Source organism: Rhodnius prolixus, unplaced genomic scaffold (genome assembly GCF_049639745.1).
Source record: "Rhodnius prolixus isolate KJV_2025 unplaced genomic scaffold, Rpr scaffold_2, whole genome shotgun sequence".
NCBI lineage: Eukaryota > Metazoa > Arthropoda > Insecta > Hemiptera > Reduviidae > Rhodnius > Rhodnius prolixus.
In genome coordinates this window covers 8,250,931-8,276,730 of record NW_027411592.1, presented here as the reverse complement: position 1 = coordinate 8,276,730, position 25,800 = coordinate 8,250,931, and the positions used below count along the sequence as shown (strand labels likewise).

The 25,800-nt window shown below is 35.4% G+C and overlaps 1 protein-coding gene across 5 annotated transcripts in view; it reads right to left on the bottom strand.

Moving 5' to 3' along the window:
* LOC141448883 (agrin-like) overlaps nucleotides 1-25,800 on the bottom strand; it is a 397,223-nt gene that overhangs the window by 330,888 nt on the left and 40,535 nt on the right. For 2 of the 5 annotated variants that reach the window (XM_074117698.1, XM_074117697.1), the window contains exons 2-3: nucleotides 1,809-1,966; nucleotides 1,202-1,399 (exon numbers count right to left, since the gene is read on the bottom strand). The exons of the other annotated variants lie outside the window; for them this stretch is intronic. In XM_074117698.1, the coding sequence (XP_073973799.1) occupies nucleotides 1,202-1,399; nucleotides 1,809-1,884 (274 nt within the window). In that variant the 5' untranslated portion in view covers nucleotides 1,885-1,966. The remainder of the gene's footprint in view (nucleotides 1-1,201; nucleotides 1,400-1,808; nucleotides 1,967-25,800) is intronic. 5 annotated transcript variants of the gene reach the window in all.

The following is a 25,800-nucleotide window of genomic DNA, read 5'->3' as shown; positions in this document are numbered from 1 at the left end:
TATTAAATATTCGCCCTCTATGGGCTAATTCACTGTATTCTGCGCGAGATCATCACCTGCGAAGCGGGTTCACATGAGTAGCTTGGGATATCCAAGATTAAATGGCGAAGTTGATATCTGGCCCAGATGGTTGGACCAAGCTAAACGTTTTAGATGTACTCATACTTCGTAGACGTGGCACTTATGCGTAGTTATCCGATTTATGATTGGTTTATGCGGGATCCCAGACATCTGGTTTGCTCCCTCCTATTAACAAGCTAGTTTCTAAAACAAGCCTACTCGTTCCCCGCTATTAAGTGGTTGATAAAATGAGGTCCCTAGATAATAGGCAGGAAGATAAATGCTCGACATGGTCACCTACAGGACTAAGAACTAAGTGTCATCAACACCAGAACATATCGTTTAACCTGTGTTTGTCCAGTATGCTGGAGGCGTTCCTAAGTCGCCGATAGAACATCAACTTCTGAACGTCATCTACTCCTGAGAACTCGATTCCAATATCATCACATCTTTTCTGGCTCAAGACCCTTAGATCTTGGCTCTGCAAGGACGTTCCACTTCTTTTCTTTTTCTTTCTTCAGAATGGCAACAAAAGCATCTTGGATAACCTTATCTTCTACAACACCTCCAGATGCTTAATCCTTCCTAGGCCTTGCTCTTCTTATTATACCATCAACGCCAAGTGCATCTCATACTTTATTCGTTCACATATCAAACGGATTTTTTTAAACCTTTTATCCAAGTCTAGGCTTTGCCAACGCAGCTGACGATGAATTTCAACATAGTCATTACAGGTATCAACTTGGCCTCCCTCTGCTACAGATTCCTAAACGGCTTTCTGTAACGACACATAGAGAGTGTCCATTTCAATCTCTGATATTATCCAAGTTCATGAAGTGTTGCCCAAACAAAACATCAAAGTGAAATTATAGGCCTAGATGTGTCTATGAGTTGGCGAATTGTAAAGCTGTAGAATTTGCTATTTTTTACATCATCTTTTTAAAAGCGTTTTAACAAAAAATCATCGAAACGAAGTAATAAGTAATGTCTCGCGATGATTATAAGCTTCTCTGGACCGAATACTTAATTGAATTAAACATGCACAATAATAATACCTAGTTAATGACATTTTCATTATTATTATTATTATTATTAATATCTATAATTATTTGACATAAAAGTGTTTAAAATGAATACTCACAGTTAAAATAGAAGACTAATCCGGATAATGAAGTAAACAGCAGCACTAGAAAAAGGACAAGAAGGGCTACAAGTCTTGGTCTGTACCCACTATGACCCAACAATGTGTGTTCGGTGACCAGGACAGATCTAGCCGTTTGTCTGTCTGTATCGGCCAGTAGAAGACTGGTATAGCCGGCGGAACCACCGTTTGGAGGCACTATAATAACCGGACACAATTATTAATTCCGGGATCCAGGGATCCAGAATTAGGATAAAGAGGTTTTTTAAAAAAAAAATGAATAAATATAAAACTGAGTATGAATAAACCGAAATGGGATTAATGAAAACAACAAAATGGCGGTAAACTATCCGCTTCAAAAATATTTTCCATAAACGAAAAATAGATTCCTGCACTGCCATTTCAGAAATTAAATATTTAGGATATTCGTTCAAAAAGCAATGATTAAGAAATTGATTTTCTAGTTTAGAAAACAAAATTTGATTGGTCAATTCTATTTTGAAAAATTTTGAATTTATTTTTGAAAATGATTATTAACACTATTTTATACGGTAAAAGAAAAATTAAAAAGAAAAAGTAAAAACTAAAAGGGAAATTTATCACGTACAATTTCCATTACATGCCGGTTGTTTCAATTCGGCGCGTTTAACGCCTTCGCATTCCTGGGGATAACCTCTGGACATTACTCAGTAAGGGCGACATTCCTCAGTAAGGACAACATTCCTCAGTAAGGACAACATTCCTCAGTAAGGACACATTTAGTACCTGCAACAGACAAAACAAAACAAAAAAATAAATAATACAATTATTTTGTTGTTATACTTAAAAAATTTAGTTAATCTAAGCAATAGACTTAGCAATATCATATCTTATTTTGCAATAAAAAGGATGGAGAAAAAAGAAGAGAAAGTTCTGTTAAATATTCCAAAAAGGAAGAGATTAGATTAAGGATTCAAAATTGGCGAGGAATTGGTCCAAATAAGAAAAAAACAACAACTCGTCTTTTTGCCAACGTTTCGATAAATATATTGTCTTCTTCAAGGCCTGGATATTACAATTACAAACAATTCAGAGAATTGTTTGTAATTGTAATATAAAAAAGAAAAATACAATAAATTTTTTATAATTATTGAAACTTCCGTGGCTATGCGGGTTGGTTGATTTACAAAAAACTAAGAGCTCTTACAAAAACTAAGGCAAAAAGACGAGGAGTTGTTGTTTTTTATTTGGACCGATTCCTCGCCAATTTTGAATCCTAAATTTAATAATGTTCATATTTGTAACACGGAAGAGATTAGCTGTGTGGTTAGCGAATACTGGGGATTCCAACGCGGAGATCAAGGGTTCGAATCCATCTACCGACCTTTGGATTTTCTTTTCCTAGGAGCTTCTAACAGCTCACTGTCTGGTGATGTATCAGTGTCGTCTGTAACGAGAGAATACTGTCCGGAGGCCGACAGTGCTCTGTTAAAAAAGCTACGGGTGCCGATGGCCTCTGAAGTTGACGCGCTTTAAAGCAAAAAAAAACCAAAAAATTCACCTATTTTTAAATAATAAATTAGCATTTTTTTTGCAGTAGAGTCAGTCAGAAATCTAGCTGCAATCTGCATTTTACCTAAAATCATTCATTTAAAAACATTGAAAATGAATAGTTTAAATAAGTTAAGAATACGTTTAAACGGTCGTTGTTTTACTTCTTCAGGTTCAAATAAACCAATAAAATCAATTTGGCTGAGTTCTGCGCAGAAGATAATGTTATATCGATTTTTAGATTTCTACTGCAAACAATTATCAACTAATCAGACAGAAAAATAAGAAAAGAAGTTTCTAATTTTAACCTTAACTCTAATCAAACTCTGAGATGATCTGTTAATTAAGAACTGGAGGAGATAAGGCCACTCTCTGGCCAGTTATTAATGGAAACTGCGTCACCAAACTGAGGGTTGACACAAACTTTTATCGTGGCTTCACACTGGGTTAGCACTTTCAGCAATCGATTAATCTACAGATTGAAACCTCTATCTGTCCAGGTAACTGCAATGGTCTGTCAAAAATGTGATTAAACCGAAACTTACATTTATAATAAGCCACTAAAAGCTGTCCGATCGTAGGACAACTTCCTGTAATGAGGGCCAAAAGATGAAAAAAAATGTGGGGGGAATCTCTCGTTGAAGCTAAAAGATGATTGGCTCTTGATGAAGTTAGCGCATTCAAGTGTGTATGTGTGTGTGTGTGTGTGTGTGTGTGTGGGTGGGTGGGTGGGTGGTGGTGGGGGTGGGGGTGGAGGGAAAAGCAAATCTAAGGTTTATAATAACGAACTTAAACGAGTTCTGTCGACGGACTGGGTGGGCAATATTCCCATTCTACTTCTAGACGGTTCTTTTCAGGACGTTTCCAAAGTGGTTGAAGGAGGAAGCAAAAAATAAAATAAAAAAATAGAAAAAGGACTAAAGGATGGATCTGCAGAAAATTAATCCTTTTCTAGCCAGCTGTTAGAAGCTAGTGGGGGTTGGGGGCAGCAGAAGCAGCGGCAAGATACCTCCTCGTCTCCAAGCCCACAGCAGTGACTATATACTTGTTTCCGTTACTGCCTCCGCCGCCGTCGCCGCTGCCTCCTTGATCTCCTTTTCTACATGATGGGTGTTGCACGCAATAATCGGATCCAGCTCGCGCCGCCGCCTCCCACTCTTGCCATGTACACAGCTAGCTAACAGACAGACACTACCAGAGACTCTCTTTCCTCCAGTGCCACTCCTTTTGGATAAGAGAGATGATTGAGCGGCTTTCATTAAGAATAGGGGCCACCTGTTCGCGTCGCTGCCTTCCAAATTATACCACTTCCCCCGCCTTTTTGCTTTCTTTCTGCTTCTTCTTCTTTTTAATCCACCACCAGTCCTCCTCTGGTTGTAGCTTACTTTTTCCACCAGGAGCTCGTCCTGTCCTAAATACGTGCTCACACCGTATCCCCCAAGAAAACCTTTTAGTCTCTAGAGTGAGAGAGAGTGAGTGGGAGATTTCCTATTTTTTTTTTTTCTTGACACCTACTCCGTAGTAAGTGGAAAACTGAGCTATTCTTAGTTCAAGTTTCGCTTTTAACTTTCTTTTAGAGCTAAAAAAAAGGCCCATAACCATAATTGGCTGCACGCATTTTAGGTGGGGACAATAAGTTATTGTCCAGCAGGTAGTTAGTTGGCTGCGTCCTTACTTTGCCTCAAACTTTTAGCGGCCCTTCCGGGTAATTGGGTTATTTTTATTATTATTCGCCTGTGAGCGTGCCCTACGCCCTCTAGATCCCGTATAACTATCTTAAAGAGAAACACTAACTCTAAATCAAACCCTGTTATCGAAAGGAATTGGGACGAGTGGAACGATATCCTGCTCCTCCAGAGTCCTGACCAGCTCCCAAAAATCCTGAACCTGAACTGCTAACACACTAAACTATATTTACGTCATAAGTAGGATAGTCATTCCTTCCTCGGTCTAACTAACTCTACAAAGGATCAGCTTCGAGGTCTATTTTAAAAAGGAAATCAAATCAATAGCTTTAATGAACAAAGCCTCCCTCTAACAAAGGTAACTACAGAGTTGCTTTTTTTTACCAGCCTTACTTAAATAGTACAGCCACTGTTCCAAAGATCATTGTACAATCAACGGTAATGTTTCAGGTAGTTGAAGATGTTAAATAGATGAAGCTTACAAGAAGAGAATAGAAAGAATTCTTCAATTCGCCTTGAATTAAAGGTCTAGAAGATATCCCCACTCAATGGACGACATCACCACCGATGTTCAGGACAGGTTCTTCACAAAACTCTCTCCCACCTTTGGCACCCTCTGACCCCATCGTCGCCCACCCTTTCGCCCTACGGCCGTCCTGCCAACTTATGGGGAGCGGTCTTTATTCCTTGCGTTACTTCCTGGCAATCCCCTCTTTGCTATCCTTCGAGACAACCACCCATACACATTGAACTCAGCTCAAATTATTACCGCCACTTTATCCAGGCCCAGAATTCTCCTCTGACAGAACTCAATAAATTCATTTTATAGAAGTGCCTTATTAAACCGCAGTTGCCAGTAACCGGATGCCTGAGAAAGGTTCGCGAGAGATACCGCGTCACATTCAGAATCTATAGCCCAGGTTGCCAACATCAGATGAATGCTGCTAAACTGTTTTCGTTTGGAAGATGAATGTAGATATGCCAAACGTCACATCTAGAATAAAGTTAGATTTAGCACGATTTAAATCCTCTTCCAAGATCCTTACTGCCCTAGCACTCAGCTGGGACAACTTTAAGAAATCCAGCTGCATCTGTGTAGGTGAAGACACAAGTATTTGGAGCCTTTACGGAAGTGATCCCACTTTCACTCACCTCAATTATTACGTAATCAAATTTTCTCGCAATAATTTAGTGCCTTGAAAATCGCTAAAAACCACAAAACTGATCCAGTAAAGGTGATACTGCCGCTCGACCGATTTCCTGCAAATTTGAAATCCTACTTAGGTATATAATTAATCTCTTTCAACGCAGGCAATGAGGCCGCATACACAGAGAGAAGCTTAATTCACCGTTACCCCTAACAATTTGAGAACTGACGGTTTATAATTTGTATTGGCCTCCCAATTCTTTGCCATAGAATTGTAAATTTTCTAGAACGAAAAAAAAATACTATAAAATCTGAAATATCGATCTTATTAAGTGGCTGATTTCTATAGACTGATTTTGTCTAAAAGCATATCACCAGAACCCGGGGCGGATTCTAAATGTCATTCAAGCAAGAGAAAGCCGTGAGATAAAGGTAAGAAAGCCAATCAGGTTAATGAAGAATGTGTTACCACCGAAAATGGGGGGCGAACCTTCATATAGAATTACTCTGGAAGGAAGTAGAAGTTTGTTGTTGTTGTTGTCGTCGCTGTCATCATGAGTAGAGGCACGAGATTACGTACATGTCTGTGTGTGTCTATGTGGTTAAGAGTGCGACAAAGAGTATAGAATTCTTTCTTGGAAACCCATATGTGAGAGAGAGAGAGAAAGAGAGTAAAAGGCCGGAAATAGTGAAAGGGAGCAATAGACGACGGCCGAGGTGATACTAACAGAGAACACTAAATCAAGGTGGCAGCGCTTTATAGAGAAACCTGCACAGAGTGTAACCTTCTTTTCTGTTTCCCAAAGCGTGATTGCTAGCGTTGTGCTACCTCTCGCTCTATTATGGTGTACACGATCATCGTGGGTGTATTAGTGCGTATTTGCGAACGATACTCTGCTCGTTACTTCCGCTGTTAGCACTTCCAGGCCGAGACGTACATATATCACGTTGCAGACCCACGCACATACTATATCTATCGTCCATGTCCCTACTTCTCCCGAAGATTCCAAAAAAAAAAAGAAAAAGGTTTGTGGGATAGAGGTAGACTTGGAGGACAATAGTGGTGGTTAGTTTCAATTCCCCTATTCTTCCATCCGCACACCACACATCAACCAGCCAACACCATCCATGTGCTTCATCCCGTGCTTACAAACCTTTTGGTCGTTCACATTTGGTCACACAATTTTAGGGAAAATTTAGGGGTCATCTCTTTTTTCCTTAGTGACTCCCCATTCTCGCTCCCGGATGCTGTCTCTACCAGCTCCCATTGTTCTTCGCCCACAACCTTTGCTACCCATCTGTTCTTAGTTCCCTTCCCATGTCACTATTGGCCATTTCTTTATCTATTCAATAGTTACTGTTGTTTTCAATAATTACTGTTTTCCTTTTTTTCTTATAAACATTTTGTACAAAATATTTTTTGAAATATTGATACAAATTACTTTTTTTTTGGCATATCCAAAATATCCATGCTACATCCAACCCAAAAGCAAAATTCTTAGTCCTCTGAATCACTGATCTTCCTCTAACCAACTTCCACCATGCCGATGACAACATCTACCAGTTTATTTAGATCAGAATTTAAACTTCATGTGATTTTGAGTAATAGTGACCACAAGCACACACAAACTTTCGAGACCAATTTGTAAGAAACCAACTTTTTTGGACTAAGAAAACGTCAAAGTAAATAAGACCAATGGAAAATGGATATTGAAAATTTGTCATGATCTCTTTATCCTCCTAAATACAGTCTCCTAGTCACCTGGCATCAACGAACTTGCTGATGAAACAGCAAAGGAAGGAGCTGCGTTAATAACAATGACTCCTCAGCCCATTATCCCTGTATCCTATCGACGTTGTAGAACAGAGGTGGAGCAGTGGATTTTGAAAGAACATCGGAACATCTCGAGCTGACTGCCGCCAGGCTAAGGAAATCCTTGGCCTGTCAAAAACGGATATGGTTGGTTTTAGCAGGTCCCGAATCCGCCAGTTGGTTCAGGTTGGTTGAGTGGACATGCGAATATAGCGTATCATCTTTTCAAATGCGGCCTTATCCAGTCGCCATTGTGCCAGCAATTGTGCTGGCTGTGGTGAGTCCGATGAAACTGTGCGGCACTTTGTTGAGGTGTGTCCAGTTTATTCTAAAACTAGATTCCTTGTCTTCGGGAGGTTAAATGTTTCCCTGCCGGAGATTGTGGCATCTGTGGTAATCTTTACCAGAACTTGCTAGGTTTATTCAGTGCACTGGGCGATTGAGTCGCCATGCTCCCTGTGTTCTGGCACTACTTTATTAGTTTATTATATTAGCATCTGGCAACTTTTAGCCGGATTTGTTTCTAAAGCCCCGGTATCTCTTATGAGGTGAGGGGTGGGCGGGTAACAACGGGCATTTTGGATTGCCTGCGTTCCTTCCCCTTTCTGGTGGAACCGCCCGTTTAAAACAATCTTAATCTTAAATACAGCCTCCTAAATACAGTCAAAACCAATCAAAATTGAGGTGAGAAAATGAAAGTTTGCGATTTGAATGAAAGGAGAAAGGCACCACTGCTTTAATCAAGAGAAAGAATAGAATTTATTTTTATTATTGACTGCAATATGGCAAACTCAGCACTTCCTTTATTAGTCCCATTGTGGTTTGCCGCCTCTTATTGATTGTACAGGAAGTCTGTAAATACCAGGAAACAGAAATCAAGAGAACGTGAGTTTACATTAAATACAACTCATAAGTTGTTGATAGTTCCGCTCTCTTCCTCGCCCCTTCTCTCTCTCTCACTCTAAAGGAAAACCGGAAGTTTCATTTTCTTATTTAAGTCACGCTTAACTGGCGGGGGCGGCTGGCAAAATCGCGTGATCATAAGGAAACCCAAAATGCACTGAGAAAAAAACCATTTATTTCAATTTTCTCGCTTCAATTTTTATCGTTAGTCTTTCTTTTAAACTTGGTGCTTTTACTAAATCATTTTATTCACCGTAAATTAATTTAGTAATGTGAATAATGGACTGACGAAGAATAAAGTATGACGGTAGCGTGTTAGTTGAGTAGAACGATTCTTCTGCTTGAAATGTAATTAAGTGGTATGCTTTGGTATCGAAGACATTTTGCTGTCAGTTAGGAAGAAGTTCCTCAAGAAATTTTTGCTTGAAATGTAGTTGTATTAAATAAAAACTAACACTCCTCGGTACCAACAAACACAATACTAATATTCCCAAGCAAATTATGCGTATACAAGTAAATATTTGTGCATGTGTATATTGTACGTATATAAGAGTTCAGAGAAAATTAAAAGAACTATTTTTTTTTTAAGAAAAGATGAAAGAGAAGTTGCTACAACTGTTCTGTAAAGCGGTATTTCCTGTTTAAGGAAATTTCAGCAACATGCTATAGATAGATAGATAGATAGATAAAAATTTATTTAATAATTGAAAGTATATACACATATGTACATAGGAGTGCCAGTATAAATACTATAACCTCCAGCTAATTACATAAATTGTTACTATAGTATAAAAGTAAGTAATGAGGGGAAATCAAAGAAGAAAGTTCCTCAGCCTCTAAGGAAAGTTTTACTTCAGGGAGTCCTTAACTCTTCTGTGTGCCTGTGCACCGAGTCCAAACTATAGTCCCCTATAAGTCTGCATAGGTGGTTGTGACTTGATTCACATTTACTGAAGAAACCAGTAGCGAGGTACTTGATGTAGTGTTCTACATAGTCCATGTTGGTGTTATGGAGTGTAAGTCTATAATACGGCTGTAGTTATTTTGTATGATCTGCAGAGAGGCGATATTGGATCAACATGTCAAACTACAGGAGGGACAAGCATAAAGTAACAAGGGCCTGACCACTACCTTGTACAGGAGGAGTTTATTCTCCCTGGGGACAGTTTAGAGTCCCTGCAGAACAGCGGGAATAGCACTCGAATGGCTGCCTTACCCTTTATTTACTCCGTCCTTTATGTGGGTGGTAAAGGTCAGCCCACGATCCAGAGTATGACTCCAAGATACTTGATAGTGGCAGCCCACGGCACACTCCGTCCCCCGAAGTGGACAGCAACCTGCTTAACCGTGCTTAATGGTAACTTAAGTGATAGAATCAAAAATTTACAATGAAATTCCAGTATTTCAGGGAAGAAGGGAACGCTCCCCCAAATTTCCCGGATGTGTTGGTGAGCTAAAAGTTAAAAAAAAAAAAAATAGCTATTTGCAAGTAAATCTCAAAAAAAAAAAAGGGAAAAATCATTTCAATAAATGTCGTTTACTTCCGGAGAGTTATAAATAACCACATCCTTTAATAGTTCCGTATTTTTCAAGAAAAAAATAATAAACAGTAAAGAGTAAAATAGATTTAGTCCTAAAAAGATGAAGCTGCATAATGCAGCTAGCCAAAACGAGAGAAATGTACAACATGCCAGTGAACATAAAAAAAAAAAATGCATCTCCAGCGCTGTGTGTGTCAAAAACTATGGAAGGGAAATTCTCTGGGCTAAGTCCCTGGGTATACAGCATGTTTTAGTGGGGGGTGGAGCCCTTAGGGAGACTGCTATAACACCCCCAACTATAAACTAGACGCAGAAAGTATGAGTTTGTGCGCGAGCTCTGTCGGCTCAGAGAACTTGTTTATTGCACTCGTTATCGCACTGAGACGCAGCTTCATACACTCCCCCCCTCTGTGTTGCAGTAAAACAACACAAGACTCTGCCCCTCCCCGAGCGCTTCATCCCCACCACCTGCTATATAATATATTTAATAATTTTTTTTTCTTGTTTTGTTTCTACCCCCATTCCACCATTAATACAGAGAGTAGATATGGGCCAACTATTACTAGCAGATAGTGCTGCTGTTGCTGCTCACTGGTGGCTGTATGCTGAACAAACATATTTATATGACCACTTTCCCGCCCATGACACCGCCACTTTGAGCCGGGTTTTTTTTTTTTGCGCGCACAATATTTTTGGTTTTTTGCTCCTTCTATTGTTATTCTCTCTTTTTTTAGGCTATTTATATGTGGCTGCACTTTTCCACTACTTTCAGTATATTACGTAGGGGAGAAAAAAAATGATAAGGGCGTTTATACGTCACAACATTACGTCATATCCGTTTATTTTATCTAGAATACCATTTAAGAAATCACTCCACGTTTTCTGTTTAAGGGCTAGTATTGAAAGTGCCCTATTTGATCGTATTTACTTTCCCTTACTCAAGTAAGTAAATTTAATTCCATTAAAAACAAAATCGTAAATGAATTTTTACTAAAAAGAGCATGTTTTAGGGTGCATTAACTTCTATGGTTAACTTTTTTTTTGAAAGCAAAAAATCTGTACGTGAACATGACTTAGCGAAATCTCAAGTTTTTCATTAAACTTCATTAAATTACTTAATACTCAGTGGTTAACTTTGTTTTAGTCAAAATACGGTTTTTGGAAATGAAGTGTGTGTGAGAGAGGCAGAAAGCGATAAGCTAAGAGAAGTTAATTTTTGGTTTTGGTTTTTAACTTAATTTAGCGATTTACAATCTGTATATAAATACAATATATAGGTCCGGTAAATAAATATGATGGTGATGATGTAAATGGTGCGTGAAGAGTAGCTGGAGAGAAACTACCCAGCGGGACTACTCCTTACGAGATATCGGTGATGATTGATGATGATCTTTAGATCTGAAGGAAGTCACGTAAACACTGGCGATTCAGTAATCTAGAGGCGACAAACTGTACGAGAGGATTAGAGCAAGGAGAATGAGTTGTTCGTCTGGGCGAGTTCGTCTTGTATTGGTTGTTGAGGTCGTTGTGAAGAAGAGTTAGAATGGAGCGTCAACTATCTGTCGGAGAAGCATTGACTGTCCTTTTGTCTGTAGGTTTGATTGAACCCTCATAGCTTTAGCAGTAAAAATGGTAAATCTTGGTCATTTAAAACTTGCTTTATCTTACTTGGTGCCCCCAGAACAGTAAAATTAAGTCTTTGCACAAATCAGTGAATAGAACAAACCACTCTGCTGATTAGATTTTCAGTCTTTACTATTGGCCGATAAATAGCGCTTAAGAATAGCATTAAACCTGGCTCGCTGAGTTGCATGCCATCAATGTCTTTTTGTCAGCAAAGTATCGCTACGAAAATAATTTTCAGGCACTTCTTATAGAGGAATAGAATAAGAATAAAAACTAAATTAAGATTGGAATAAAAAATGCATAAGAATATATTCTGGGGCAAAACAACTAAAATTTGGGTTGCATATGTTATATGTAAGTCTGTATGGATAAATGTAAAGATAGGTAGTTAACTTGGAATGTGAGATATCCAATAATAAAACCAATAACCAATAGCATGAGGCCTGATGCTGACGATGTCATTTCCAATACTCATCGAGAGCAAGGGTGAGAGGATGAGAGGATGACATGGAGGGAACACACCAGGAATGGCATAGCTACATCTTTCTATATATAGTGAAAATGACTGGCAGCAGGTATAAGGGTACCAATAATGGGCTGGGGATGCTTGGCGGAGTATCAGAGAAGGTAGACATCGACTCCTGGGGTCGGGAGAGGTCGATAATCTGACATATCCTCTACACAGCAGCCTCCTAGAAAGTGTTATCACTTCTTCGGGGAAATGGCTGTGGTGGCGACCGGAAACAGTTCCTCTATTTCAGCATCACCATAAGAATGGCTTCTAAAGGAAATGGGTTTTTCTCTTTCTTGCAACCTTCCAGCCAACACTCTTCATCAGCAAATTCCCGGTCTTTAAGAGAAATGTTATTCGTTATCCAACTGCAAACTAAGAGGCGCTGATATCTTGGATTTCTATTGTTTTCTCAGGAATACTCTAGAGGAATATTTCTACAGTAAACACTATTTCGCAAATATGTCACGATCCAGAACTAGTTTTACCGTAAGAGGCATCAGTAAGTGAAACTCAGTAAAGATATACCTCTGGGTAAAAGAAATTTAGATCAAAACTTTGTGATGTGGAATCTGGACCAAATGGGGGGTTTAAAATTTGACTTTATAATGTTTTAATTTGAAGCTTGATGACAGTAAATTAAGGATTTATTGTCAAAGACTGCACGTAAAAACATCCAACTTTGACAATTTTATTTTTCTCTTTTTCAGTAAAAGATAAAATTCCCAAATTTTCTTTAAACATATTCACATATTCACGTTTATAAGTGTAATTTTTTGCAACAACAAAGATCTAATAGATTTTGTGAAAAACGACATTTTCAAATTGTTCATTGTCAAATTTTTGTGAACAACGCGTGAACCGATTTTCATAAATTATGTGTCTTTCGATTTGGAATTTCATGTAGATGCATTCCTAGCGACATTATACTAATTAATATATATTTCAATTAGGTTAAATCTTATTTTTATGATAATAAGAAAAAAAAATATCGATATCCATTGAAAATTCAATAAGATCTTACCAAATTCCTTTTAAGCTGAGCAAGAGAAATGTACTCGGATGTATATCGATCGAGTCGAACAGAACTAGTCATTAAAAGACTAAAATATTTCCTTCGATACCAATATTCATGCAATACGTCATTATATTCTTAATAATTTATTAACGCGATAATATAATCAATAATATTATCGATTAATAAAACTATATGTTAGAGTGAATGACATGGGATCTACAACTACGCTACTGGCTCGACTGGGTTTAAGCGTTGTACGAAGTATTTATTCTATCTGTTCATGTGCTTTTGAACAAAATCACCATACCGGAAATGCAACTTTATTAAATCGATTTTCTAAGTTCTTCTGGGTCATCGAATATGTCTCAATCGGTTTATACTTTCTCTTACTCTGTAAGGTAAAAGAAGATTTATTGTAATCGAGCAGATCATCGATTGTGATTATTGATAGTGAAGGAGTTGATCCACTAAGAGAAATAAGAACAACCACTACAATGATGAATTCTTATTATTTTATTTTATTCTCAACAACATGGGTTAAGGCAGTCAAAAGAACACAACGCTATATGAATATAAAACAAACACCTCTAGCTTCAATATTTTTTTTACATTCAATATATCACACATATGTTTTATCATCTGTCCGTATTATTATAATTATTTAATAATTAATATGATTTTAACCAATTAAAATATTCGCCCACAATAGGAAATATCCGTTTCAGATGCTCTCTGACAGAAAAAAAAAATGGTTTTTACAATTCTGGTCTTTGTGTGTGTGGAGTCCAGTGAGCTTTCAATCAGAATCAGTCTACCGGAAGTAACTTTTCACTGAATAGATATTTCAGGTTTTTTAGGGTTTTCTCCTAAACGCCTCTTACGATTTCCTTTAAATTTAGTGTGCTAATTCTACACACGTGGATCTATAACTTTTAGCTAAAACATTTTTCCGCAATAGTGGACGAGTGTGGTGGTTTAGCCTTCCTCTAAAGTGTCATTACCGTTTACTGTACTGGCTTACTATTTCTTTAATAATTAATAAGAATCAAATGTGAATCTATGAATTTATGAATCGAGTGACCAAAAATGCCACTTAATGAATCGATTTTTCACGAATTTGATATTTTTAGGGGAAAAGAAATCACTCCTACGATTTTATTGAAAATTCCGCAAAGTGATTACTTTCTATCCAGAGACGAGAGAGAGAGCAACGTCCAGAAGCTGGAAGCTCACTGAAAAAAAAATAAGCTCCAGGCTTCAGGAAATTTCCAGAGTGAATACTAGGATTTGACAGCAGCTAGAAAACTAACAGCTAGAACTAAAATGTTTATAAAATTCGGAAATGTTAAACTGATCGATGTAGCCTAATACAACACAATTTCATTCGCCATCAGAGTTAAATAAATCTTTTACTCTATAGAATATTCATTAAGGAAACTTCCAGCCAACTTTCTCTCTCTTTCTCTCATTCTCTTTCTATCACACTCTCTCTCTCTCTCTCTCTCTTCCCAAGTCCTACTTCAACAGTGTTACCAATCAACATTCATTCATTGTAAATATCCCCCAACAATTTTAACAAAATGTTTTTTTATGTAAAAGTATGAAATTTTTTTGTTTTCAATTTAAATAATTTATATTTTTACTAATTCTTAGCTCTAGAATTTTTATTTATAGTTTTCATCTGTTTTTAAGGTCCCCCCTGCGAGAGCAAAAAGTGTCTTTACAAATTGTTGTGTATTTAAAAAGATAAAAAATTACGAAATCAGACCTGAAACCTACTGCGCGCTTTGTAATGATAGTTCACCGGATTCAATTATACACTTCTTGTTAGAAGGTAAGACCTTTGATGCGTACAGAGTAAAATATTTTAGTAGATTTACATCGTTAACTAATCAAACAGAAGATTCAACGAATAAGAAGTCAATAATGTTTTGATTTAATAATCGATCAACTAATAGGTTGGCTTTAACTTTATTTGAGAAAATAACAAGCTGTAACAGAATTTCCCGGAATATAACCTGCACAATTTCCTTTAAGCTTTTGGTGTGTCAACAATTGAAACCATCTAGAGCTTTTCTTTCAAATAATTTTCCAGGAAAATTGATTATTAGTGAGCTTTAATGTATGTAGCGTTTTTTAAGCTTTCAAATAAATTGACTTCTTCTTTTTTTTAATACGTAATGATCATTCCATTTATGTATTAAATTAAATGAAAATTTGTGGAAAACTTTTAAGACTAGAAAAGCGGGAATTCAAAGAAACCATTTTCAGGTATACAATCGTGCATTCTCGTGCTTATCTCATAAATATTTAGATTGCATTGGCTGGAATGCAGATCAAAGAAAGAAGTGCTTAAGATGAAATTATTTCTAAAAGGAGGTTGATGAACAAAAATGTATTAAAACTACTAGAGCTCCGATAATCTACTTGTCCTGGCGTTAAATTCAATTGCTTTGGACTTCTGACAGAGTACGATATCTGAGGTTACTTATGGACAAACGACTAAATTGGAATCGTTACAGTAGACTAAAAAAGATTGGCGTCTAAAAGACGATTTCCCAAGGCATCAAGACTAAACTGCTTCAAAAAAAACTTATTTCGTGCAAAACTTTTTGGTGTTCTTTGTAATGGATCTAGGATTAGATTTGTGGAATTCCGCTAAGTATTCAAATCTTTACTGAATCCAATCTTTGCAATAAAAAAAAAAATCCGCAGTACTTCTCATTATGTTTCCAGTAAAAACCCTGCTTAACGGTGACCGATCCGATCAAATTCCGCAATCAAAGATTCCACAACTTCTTATCCCCATCATCACAATCCTCTTGGACAGCAGTTTTCAATCCTAACCTCACCCAATACTTCCATTAGAGGATCACCTGAATTAATTCTAACACCATGAAATGATACCACTGGTACTTTATTCTAGGAACATAGTTGCTTGTTGTGGATTTTACAATTGCAAATAAATGTAGACAAAAGCACAAAACAGAACATAATAAAGTGAATTGAAGCTTTTGACAGAAGAAAACATTAGCAAGGATATACTAAACCATCAATACATCTGTACATTACAGGTCTAGAGGATAGTATAACTAACTAGTTATGAACAATTACAGTAACTTGACTTAGAGCAACTCAACAATTCTAGACAATTCTAGACCTCTAGCCTTGTACAGAAGTAGCTGAACCCCGGCAAAATGGTTAATAGTCTATTCAACATGATTTTCTCAACTCAAATCAAGATAATTGTACAAAACAAAACTCCTCCACTTCAAAGTGGTTATCTGGCCCCAACGCAGGGCCTCTACTCTGTAACAGTAATATCTATAAACTAACTAATCTCTAACTACTGACGCAATTAATTTAATTTTAGATTAGAAGTATTTTATCAGTCTGAACAAGGAACAAGTTGAAATGTTATGGCAGTTTCTTAAACGGAAGTAGATCACACTTCGTTCCAAACGAACCACAAGATGATTATAACTCATCTTTGGCATCAAAGTAATCGAAATTTCTCAATGTTTCGATTTGAAAACTATTAGAACAATTATGACTACAAGCCAATCAGTGATTAAACTACCTACCGAGTTACTACTACCTTGAAAGCAATCCAATTTTGGCAAGCTAATCTGTGAACTAATTTAAAATTTTTACAGATGCATTTGTTGTGAATTCTTAAACCAAAGGACAAAATATCAGTATACTCGTAGAGTTTGCTAAACTTTTCTGGTGAATCACCCGAGGGTTTCTATCGTCAGAGATTTCATTGAAGTTAAATCACTTTGATTAGAAACCAGGTAGACTTAGAACAATATAACAATAGAAACTCCCGAAGAATCAGAGTACATAAGGACGACAGAGCACTGTTCGGGACACTCAATCGCATTCAGGGCATTGCATTCACTCGCTGAAGATTCAATCTTACACACTCTCTTCACGACCTTACTCTACTCGTCATTCAGTTCAGCCGATTCTTTTAGAAATAGTTTATATTTAGTTTACCCTAGTTCAGCGTTTCCCAACCTTTTTTTGGCTCACCGTACCACTTGGTAGTACTACATCATGCTAAATTGTACCACTTCGTAAAAATGATTGTATTTCATGAAATTTGTTATTCCGAGTATGTTATTTTATTATTATTACCTTTATTTGTATAAAGTTACAATGTATCTGTTATAAAGGAGTTCAAGTTCATCTTCACTTTATAAACTTTGTAAAGTGTAAGATCTTAGTTTTAAAACTTTTTTTAAATAATTAAAAATTGTATTTTTCTCTTCAAAATTATTGTACTAAAAATAATTCTATTAAATTTTCTTCATCTTTTATCGATAATGATGTAGCTTTTCCTAAATTTTCTTTATGGAAGGGGTTTTTGAAATCCTATTATCATTTGTATTTTCCGGTTTTGGAAAATACTGCATGAAAGACAATTTTAATCGAGTTAAATGTGCTTTTATATTTTCTCTTATATCTTAAGACAGACCAACTTTATTACTGTACATATTAACAACTTTACTGTACAATATTGTTAATTAAAATAATTTTTATGCGCGTATTACGTAGAAGAAAAAACCTTACTAGGATATTTTTATGCTTTAATTTTTTTTTATAATTTTTAATGTCCGCCATTATTGATTATTTTTCGCGTACCACCAACCAGCAACTCGCGTACCACAGGTTGGGAAAAGCTGCCCTAGTAAGTTATTGTAATTTCCACCGGTTTCAAAGTAAGTGTTAAACTAGCTTGAACAAGCCACTGAAAATATTTAAAACTAGCGTGAATTTTCTTTTTAAATTCCATCCGAGGAAATCTGTCACCAAAAAAAAAAATAGTTTCAATTAAAATGAATTTTTTTTTTAATATGTAAAAGGAAAATTCAAGAAAAATTATGTAACTCTGTGGTAGAAAATATAAAATGGAATTAGAAAAAGAAGAAAAAACTGGAAGAAAAGCCTCTAGACGCTGAGATAATGAAAATGCTGATGAAATAATTTAAATGAAAATTCCATTTCATTAAAATTTCACTTAAAGAAAACTGAGACATTTTCAGCTGTTATTACAAAAAACCAAAAAAAATATTAAATTTTCATTTTAATCTATGGATTGTTTATTTTCTCCTGAAATGAAAATATTTATAATTGTATTCATTTATCCAATCAATTTAGGTTATGAGTGAAAGAACAAAGTGGAAAGTCACTATCGATAGTGGCCAGCTTTGGTTTCATTTAACGGTTTCTTTTGTTTTTCTAGCTAGAACCTCAGTTAGCAGCACTGTTTGTTACAAGGACCATAATATTGATACTACGACACACTCAGTGACTGAGCGGAGAGGTTACCCAGCGGTAACACTCCCTAACTCGGATTAACTTTTCATCAGAAGTGAGAAAATCGCGTAGCCACTGGTGCTTCAGGTAAGACTAGGCTTGAAAGCTGCTGTCCAATAGGATAAGGTGTTGCGGAATCATTGATAGCGGAATTTTATCGGATCAGTCCACCAATGGAATGGATAGATCATTATGTCGGGTTTTATTGGGAGACATAGTAAGAAGCATAGGTTTGGATTCGGAAAAGATTTGAACGCTTAGCGGAACGCTACAAACCTAGTCCGTAGGTCCATTGTAGAAGGCAGTGAAGTTTTCTACAAAGTTATTGTTTTGAAACGGTTGTAATAAAATAAAATGTTGAAGAAATTTTCAAGAATATTTCAAGGAATTTTCAAGAATATTTCAAGGAAACTGAAAAATGATCTGTTCGGTAAGATGCTACTTCTGGTGGCATGATCTTTTCTACAACTTTTTTTCTCCCATTCCCTAAATATTTTATCTAAGAAATGTTTACTCAAATTTACAATTTCCTATTTTTGAGAACCATCTCGTAGTTAAGAAAACTTGAATCTCTTGTGAAAAATGAATATTGAAAATCTGCACTACGTCTTCTAACTAAAGAGCCAGTCGGAAGATGGGCGATTGAATCCAAAATTTTTACCTAATAAATAACCGGATTAAAATACTGAAGAGTTTGGAGGGATGTAAAACCACAGATTTCACTCTATTTGCTGACCAAAATCATGCAGTATGTGGTTGGTTAACTTGGGTGATAAAGTGTTGCTGGTTGGTCACCAGGTAACCACCACTCCACTCTACCGCCCCAAGGGGACGGAGGTGACATTTCGAACATAGTAAGCGGTCCAGGCCACAAGGGACCAACATTATCCTCTACCTAAAGGGTTCTCTAAGCCCTAATATCAACTCTCTTCCACTACATAAAGGTGACATCATCATTTCGCCCCCTCCCGGCTACTTACTCACGCCGGCAAGTTCATTACATCATCCAGTTTAAATGCCAATGGCATACCAGTAGCAAAAAGGCGATCTATATAAAATTTGTAAAACGTATTGTTAATAGATGATCCACAGTCAGTGTTGCCAGAAAGGTCAATACAACAACTAAGGGGAAGGGAGAGAATTCGCATATTTTGTTAAAAAATATCGTACCGAACAGTTACCAGCAAAACCTGTGGACAAGTTAGACGTGTTTTTTAAATTTAATAATTGGATTATTATAAGTGCCAAAGTCCAAAAAAGTTGAAGCATAACTTACAAAGCTAATCTTCCGTTTAAATGAAGTTAGTTCTCACTGCTAGCAATTTTTCAAGAAAATTAAGTCCAACGATTCCCTTCTAGATTAGGGTACTGTAGTATCAGCTGTTAATGAACAGCTGAATCCGGTGAATGCATAAAACACTAATTTGCTGAAATCGCCATTTTTGCACATTTTTAGAACGTTTTCTCTCGAAATATGTTACAGTTAATCACTCTTATAAACAATGAATCGACTGATTCATGAACATAAGAATAAACATGAATCGAATGATTTTTTTTTTTAACGACAAAATCGACAATTTAATCGTAGAGAAATTGTTCATAGTTATTGGTGACTTGATTCATTAATGATGATTAATACAAAAATAGAAAAAAAAGATTATTGCCAATTTCATTCATAATTTTTTTTGGGTCAAGCTTTCGACCTAAGTTCTAGGTAGGTGATACTCAGGGCTTAAACTATCGTAATTTGTTTTATAATTTTAACTTGAAAGATTGGTTAGACAGCTTCTGTCCTGACTGTTACGGCACTCTCGGAAAACAAAATATACCTAAACTTCAAAGTTACCAATGTAAAAAAATGTTCTAATTGTTGGTATTAGTAAAAGCCCTGATGATTATCAAGTTACCTTAGACAAAAGCTTTGCAAAAAATTAAAAAGAAATAGACAATTATGAATGAAATTGTCCAAACCTTTCTTTATTTTGTAATTTTATCTTTTATAAAAAAAAAAAATTGTCAAAGTTGGGTGATTTTAATGGTTGGCTTTTTCGTCCAGTTCTTAACTACCTGTGCTTTTGTTGCCGTCCTAAATAGACGACAGTTTCAATGACTGTCAAAGAGCAGACCGAGAAACATCTCTTACAATTTTTATGTCGCCTATTTTTCAATTAAAACTGCAATTGTAGGAGTCAATTAGTTTATATGCAATTCCATTTTAACCGCTAACGCAGCATATTCTATTTTCAATTTAAACAGATTAAAGTTAATTGTAGCATTAATATTTAGATTTTCAATCTAAAGCAATGATAAATTGTTATTCTAAATTTAAATACGCTGACAAGAAAAATGCGAAATCCCCAAAAGTATATTTAATTAACTCAACCAGATAATGTCGGCATTAAATGATCTTCCATTAATGTTAATAGCATTAAATTCAGTTAAGCCTATTGAAACAGCTGATTGGTCGAAATTATAATTTAAATTCTATTAATAATAACTTAAATATAACAAAATCGCTTGCCAGCTGACTGCACCATCAGCTGATAAAATTCCTTGCATTTATACATGAAGAGCTTATTTCAAATTTTTATATTTAGAGAGTCAGGGTGGGGGAAAAAAAACATATTTCATAACTGGATAAAGCCATGTTGGAATTTTATTATTGAAATAGAAACGATAAATCGTGGAACTAGGTAGGAACAACAGCCGGCTGACATTTCCAGAACTTTCAGACCAAACTTGTGGAAGCCCCATGCTGCTTGCAAGTCCGCTTTCTGATCTAATCGACTTGTGCCAGTGTTACCAACTGTAATTCATAAACTTAGTCGTACCCCAAATCACAATATTATTATAATTTTATTAAAAAGTTGGCCATTTTTTCCCCCCTCGTCTCTAATTTTTTTCGTTTTATTTGGATTTTTGTTGTATAAATAGATAATATAAAAATCTATCTTTTAAAAACACGCGCATGACTTATTGAGTTTGTTACGTTTCTATGTACCTAATACGGATAGAGAAGAATGAACAATTGTTTGAGGTCAGCCATCATTTCCCATCCACCAATAAATGAATTCAACGTCATAGAATAGATTACAGAGCCTACTTGAAACTTCCGGAAACTATGCCTAATACAAAAATACAAATTAATAGACTTCTAGTTGGAGATGGAGTACAAGAACTTAAAACAACAACACTTTGCATTCAATTTCTTTTTAAAACCATCTGAAAAATTTAATCAACTACATTGCCAAATCAACTATTTACGCCTTAATTCGCGGAGACCACGACTTCGCAAATCCAGCTGCTGACCTCTTAGATTTGTCTCTTTCTAGGAGCTTCTAACTGCTCACTGTCCGGTGATGGATGAGGTTGTCTGCAACGAGAGAACACTGTCTGAGGGCCGGCAGTGCATTGAAAAAAAAAATAGCTACGAGCGCCAATGGCCTCAGATATTGAGACGTACCTTTCTATGGAGAATTAAAATAAGAACAATAATGAATGTTCTAGATCAGCGGTTCCCAACCTGGGGTACGCGTACCCCTAGGGGTATGCGAAAGATTGTTTAGGGGTACGCTAAAAAAAAGTTATTATGGCGGAAAATGTGAAAATTCGAAAAAATGTTGCTTTAGTTTTGACTAATATTACACATGGCCCGCATATAATTTACTTCTCCTTTATTAACGCTTTGCTGTTTCAATTTACGGCCCCTGCAATAGTTATTGGTTTGAAATGTTAACCTATTCATAAATGATTTTTTTAATAGGAACATATCACATGTATATCTCCTTAACAAAAACTTACAGTTTTAAAAGTTAAGTATAAGGGTTGATTAAACGCCAAAAGGTACACAAATCAGCAGTTCCCAACATTTCATTAATACTTCATTGATATAATTTAAGTAATTTTACTGCATTAACTTTTCCTTCACATTTTTTAGAATTTATTAGATGTCACAGACCCTTATGCTGGCCATTTTCGTCTACAAAATATTTACTCAAGTAGCACACCATTTAACTTAGATTGACTGTAATATCTATTTATCTATAATAATCAAACTATTAATCACAGGTGAAAAAGAAAACGTTATAAAAAATATAAAAAAAATAAGAGGCTAAAAAATTCATAAACTTTTTTTACATCAATGATTTTATGCATTTATTTTTATTTTTAAATAAAAATCATTGGTTTAAGTTCATTCTTCGATTAAAGTAATTGTTATTTTATGTTGTAGTCAAACGTTTGTAATAATAAGTAATAAATAATCTGGCTTTATCGCAAATAATATAGTTTTCTTCAATTACATTCTCAATCTAGGTGTTCTTCCCACAATGTTATATATATGTAATATAAAATAAAGAAAATAAAGATATGCATATTTTTAGGACAGCTAATTATTCCAGTATTTTACCATAAGTAAAATTAGGGGGACTAAATTAAATTACAATTGAGAAATGAGTAAATATTGTTGAATAATCTACTTGTTATTAACTGTATGTTATTTGTGCTCACGAATATTTCGGTAAGACGAATTTAAGACTGAAATATTGTTTTGAATCCTCCGTGATTGAAATTTAAAAAGTGGCCGACTCTAACTTTGTTTTTTTCTACTTTAACATGCATGTATATGTGACTACTCAGAATAATTCATCACTCATTTTATCATAATTATAATAAAAAAATATTATGAATGAACTGGCCAGCATAAGGGTCTGTGACATCTAATAAATTCTAAAAAATGTGAAGGAAAAGTTAATGCAGTAAAATTACTTAAATTATATCAATGAAGTATTAATGAAATGTTGGGAACTGCTGATTTGTGTACCTTTTGGCGTTTAATCAACCCTTATACTTAACTTTTAAAACTGTAAGTTTTTGTTAAGGAGATTTTTGTACCTTTTGGATAGATTTTCCTTTTTGTCTATTTGCAAAGTTACGTCTGCTTTACAGATTTTTTAAAATTTGGAATAAGCTATTCTATCATTATAACCTGATAAGGTGTTAAATCGGAACCGTAACTACCACTGGAGAGATCTTTTTAAAGAATGATTATAGTTGCGGTCCCCAAACCATCCTCAATAACCATTTTTTTGAGAAAGCGTTTTGAATAAAATAGGAAGGTATTTGTACGTAAATAGCAAAATTAAACTGCGATTTCAGTACTTCCTTTTAAGAGGAGCAAGAAAAATAAACTGCGATTACAGTACTTCTCCCTAAAAGGCAAAGATTTTGAATCGAACGACAATTCATTGATGTAAATCGGTTCACTCATTGATAATTTTAACGATTGCAGTACTTCCTCTTAGTAGGTGTAAGAGCATGATGGCACTTCACAGCCACATAGAGGAGCTTTAATCACTTCTTCGTGCTAAATTTTATCAAAATCGGACTAAGCTTTGTAGAAATATTGGTAATAATAGTTTTAGAAAGGGCCTTATTTGGGTGGGGCGAACTCCCCTCCTTATGAGGCATAGCGTCGAGACTTTTAAAGTACAAATCTGTACAAAATTTCGATTCGAATGACACTTCATTCATGAAAATCGGTTCACGTGTCGATAATTTGAAACGATTGCTATACTTCCCCTTAACAAGTGTAAGAGCAGATCGTCGCTTTATTGTTAGGTAGGGGAGCCCTAACCCTATCATCCTACCAAATTTTATCAAAATCGGGCCAAGATTTACAGAGTAATTAGTAATAATAATTTTGGAGGGGGCCTTACATAAAGGGGGCTAACTCCTCTCCCATTCGATGTACAGGGCCGAGACCCCCAAAAGGCACATCTACATAAAATTCCGAATCGAACGACACCTCATTCATGAAAATCGGTTCACGCGTTTAGGCGCTACGTTGTTTACAAAAAAGGTAACAAGAACAACAACAACAACAACAACAACAAGAAGAAGAAGAAGAAGAACAAGAACAAGAACATTTTTTGAAAAAGCCGTTTTTGCTCATTTTCGGCAACTTTTTTCTCGAAACCTATTAGATCTGGGTGGTTGCAAAAAAATTACAGTTATAAAGGAGGATTTGCCCTATATTATAAAGAAAATTTGGGAATTTTATCTTTTATAGAAAAATAGAAAAAAATTGTCAAAGTTGGGTGTTTTTCAACGTTACACTTTTTCGTGCAGTTTTTGATGGTCAACCCTTATACAACTGTCCTACCGGACAGTTTTAATGTTCTTGACAAGACACATTATATTCAGAGTGTTTTGTTGTTAATTTAAAGTTACAATACGTAAAATCAAGAATACGATTATTTATTTTATATACAGGGTGTTCAGCATAAGACTACGGTAACTTCGGGAGGCGATTCTGGGCATCATTTGCAACAAAAAATTCCATATAAACTATGGCTCGATTCGGCTCCGTTTTATAGATATTTTTAATTCTATGTTTTTTCAAGGTGTTACTACTTTTTAGCAAAAGGTTGTCTATATTTCTCAAACTATTAAAGCCACCGCTATTTTAATAAGCTCATTAGAAAGAAGGTTAAATTTCCTTTTAAATAAGCTAATTTGTATTCCAAAATAATAATATTAAGTATTTTACTTTGTGGCCCAAACATAAGAAATAGCAAGTTTCTAATTTTTTCCAAAAACTTTGACTTCATTTTTCTCAAAAACATTTCATATGAAAAAACCGTGCACTATTCAGGAAAAACATCTACATACGATCACCTTTCGAACGGTATACAATAATTGGGGTTTTGTTAAAAATTGACGCAGAAATCTGTTATTAATTGCAAAAAAGTAGGCCTCAAAACAGCGTTGGCATTATAAAAGGACTTCACCTACCATAAGAATATAACTGATCAGAATCATCAAATCCAGTACGATTTTTTGCAAACGTGTAATTTAATAATTAATTAATTTATGAACTATATTCAAAAATATAAAATTTACATTATAAATAGTAAAATAAAATAAAAAGAAGAAAAATGAATATGATGTTAAATGAGTGTTAGGTACCAATTCCAAAAGAAAGGATTTTCGTTTAACGAGTTTAGATCTGTGTGTTATTCTGTAGTTAATTAAAGAAATATGCCAAATAATGTGAATAAATCATCATTTTGAACTACTCAATAAACTTTTGGAATTAACAGGTTGTGAAGAGCTAATGAATAAGCCGAGAACTTACTTATCGCTCTAATCTCCAAGTTAAAAACTGATATGTTTTATCCTAATACGGCTTATAAAAACAAATAAATACAACAAGAAGAAAAGATAGTTTAAAGTCTACATTTTCATTAGATATTTATTGTCATTTTGCTATCATTATGCCAGCGTATTCGAATATTGAATATCGCGGTATGTTATACATCTACGGTTTCGTAGATGGGAATAGTGGAGAAGCTAGGCGGGAATATTCTAGATGTTTTCCTGATAGGGTGTTCCGAACGCTTATTAAATTACACGTTTGCAAAAAATCGTACTGGATTGGATGATTCTGATCAGTTATATTCTTATGGTAGGTGGATTCCTTTCATAATGCCGACACTG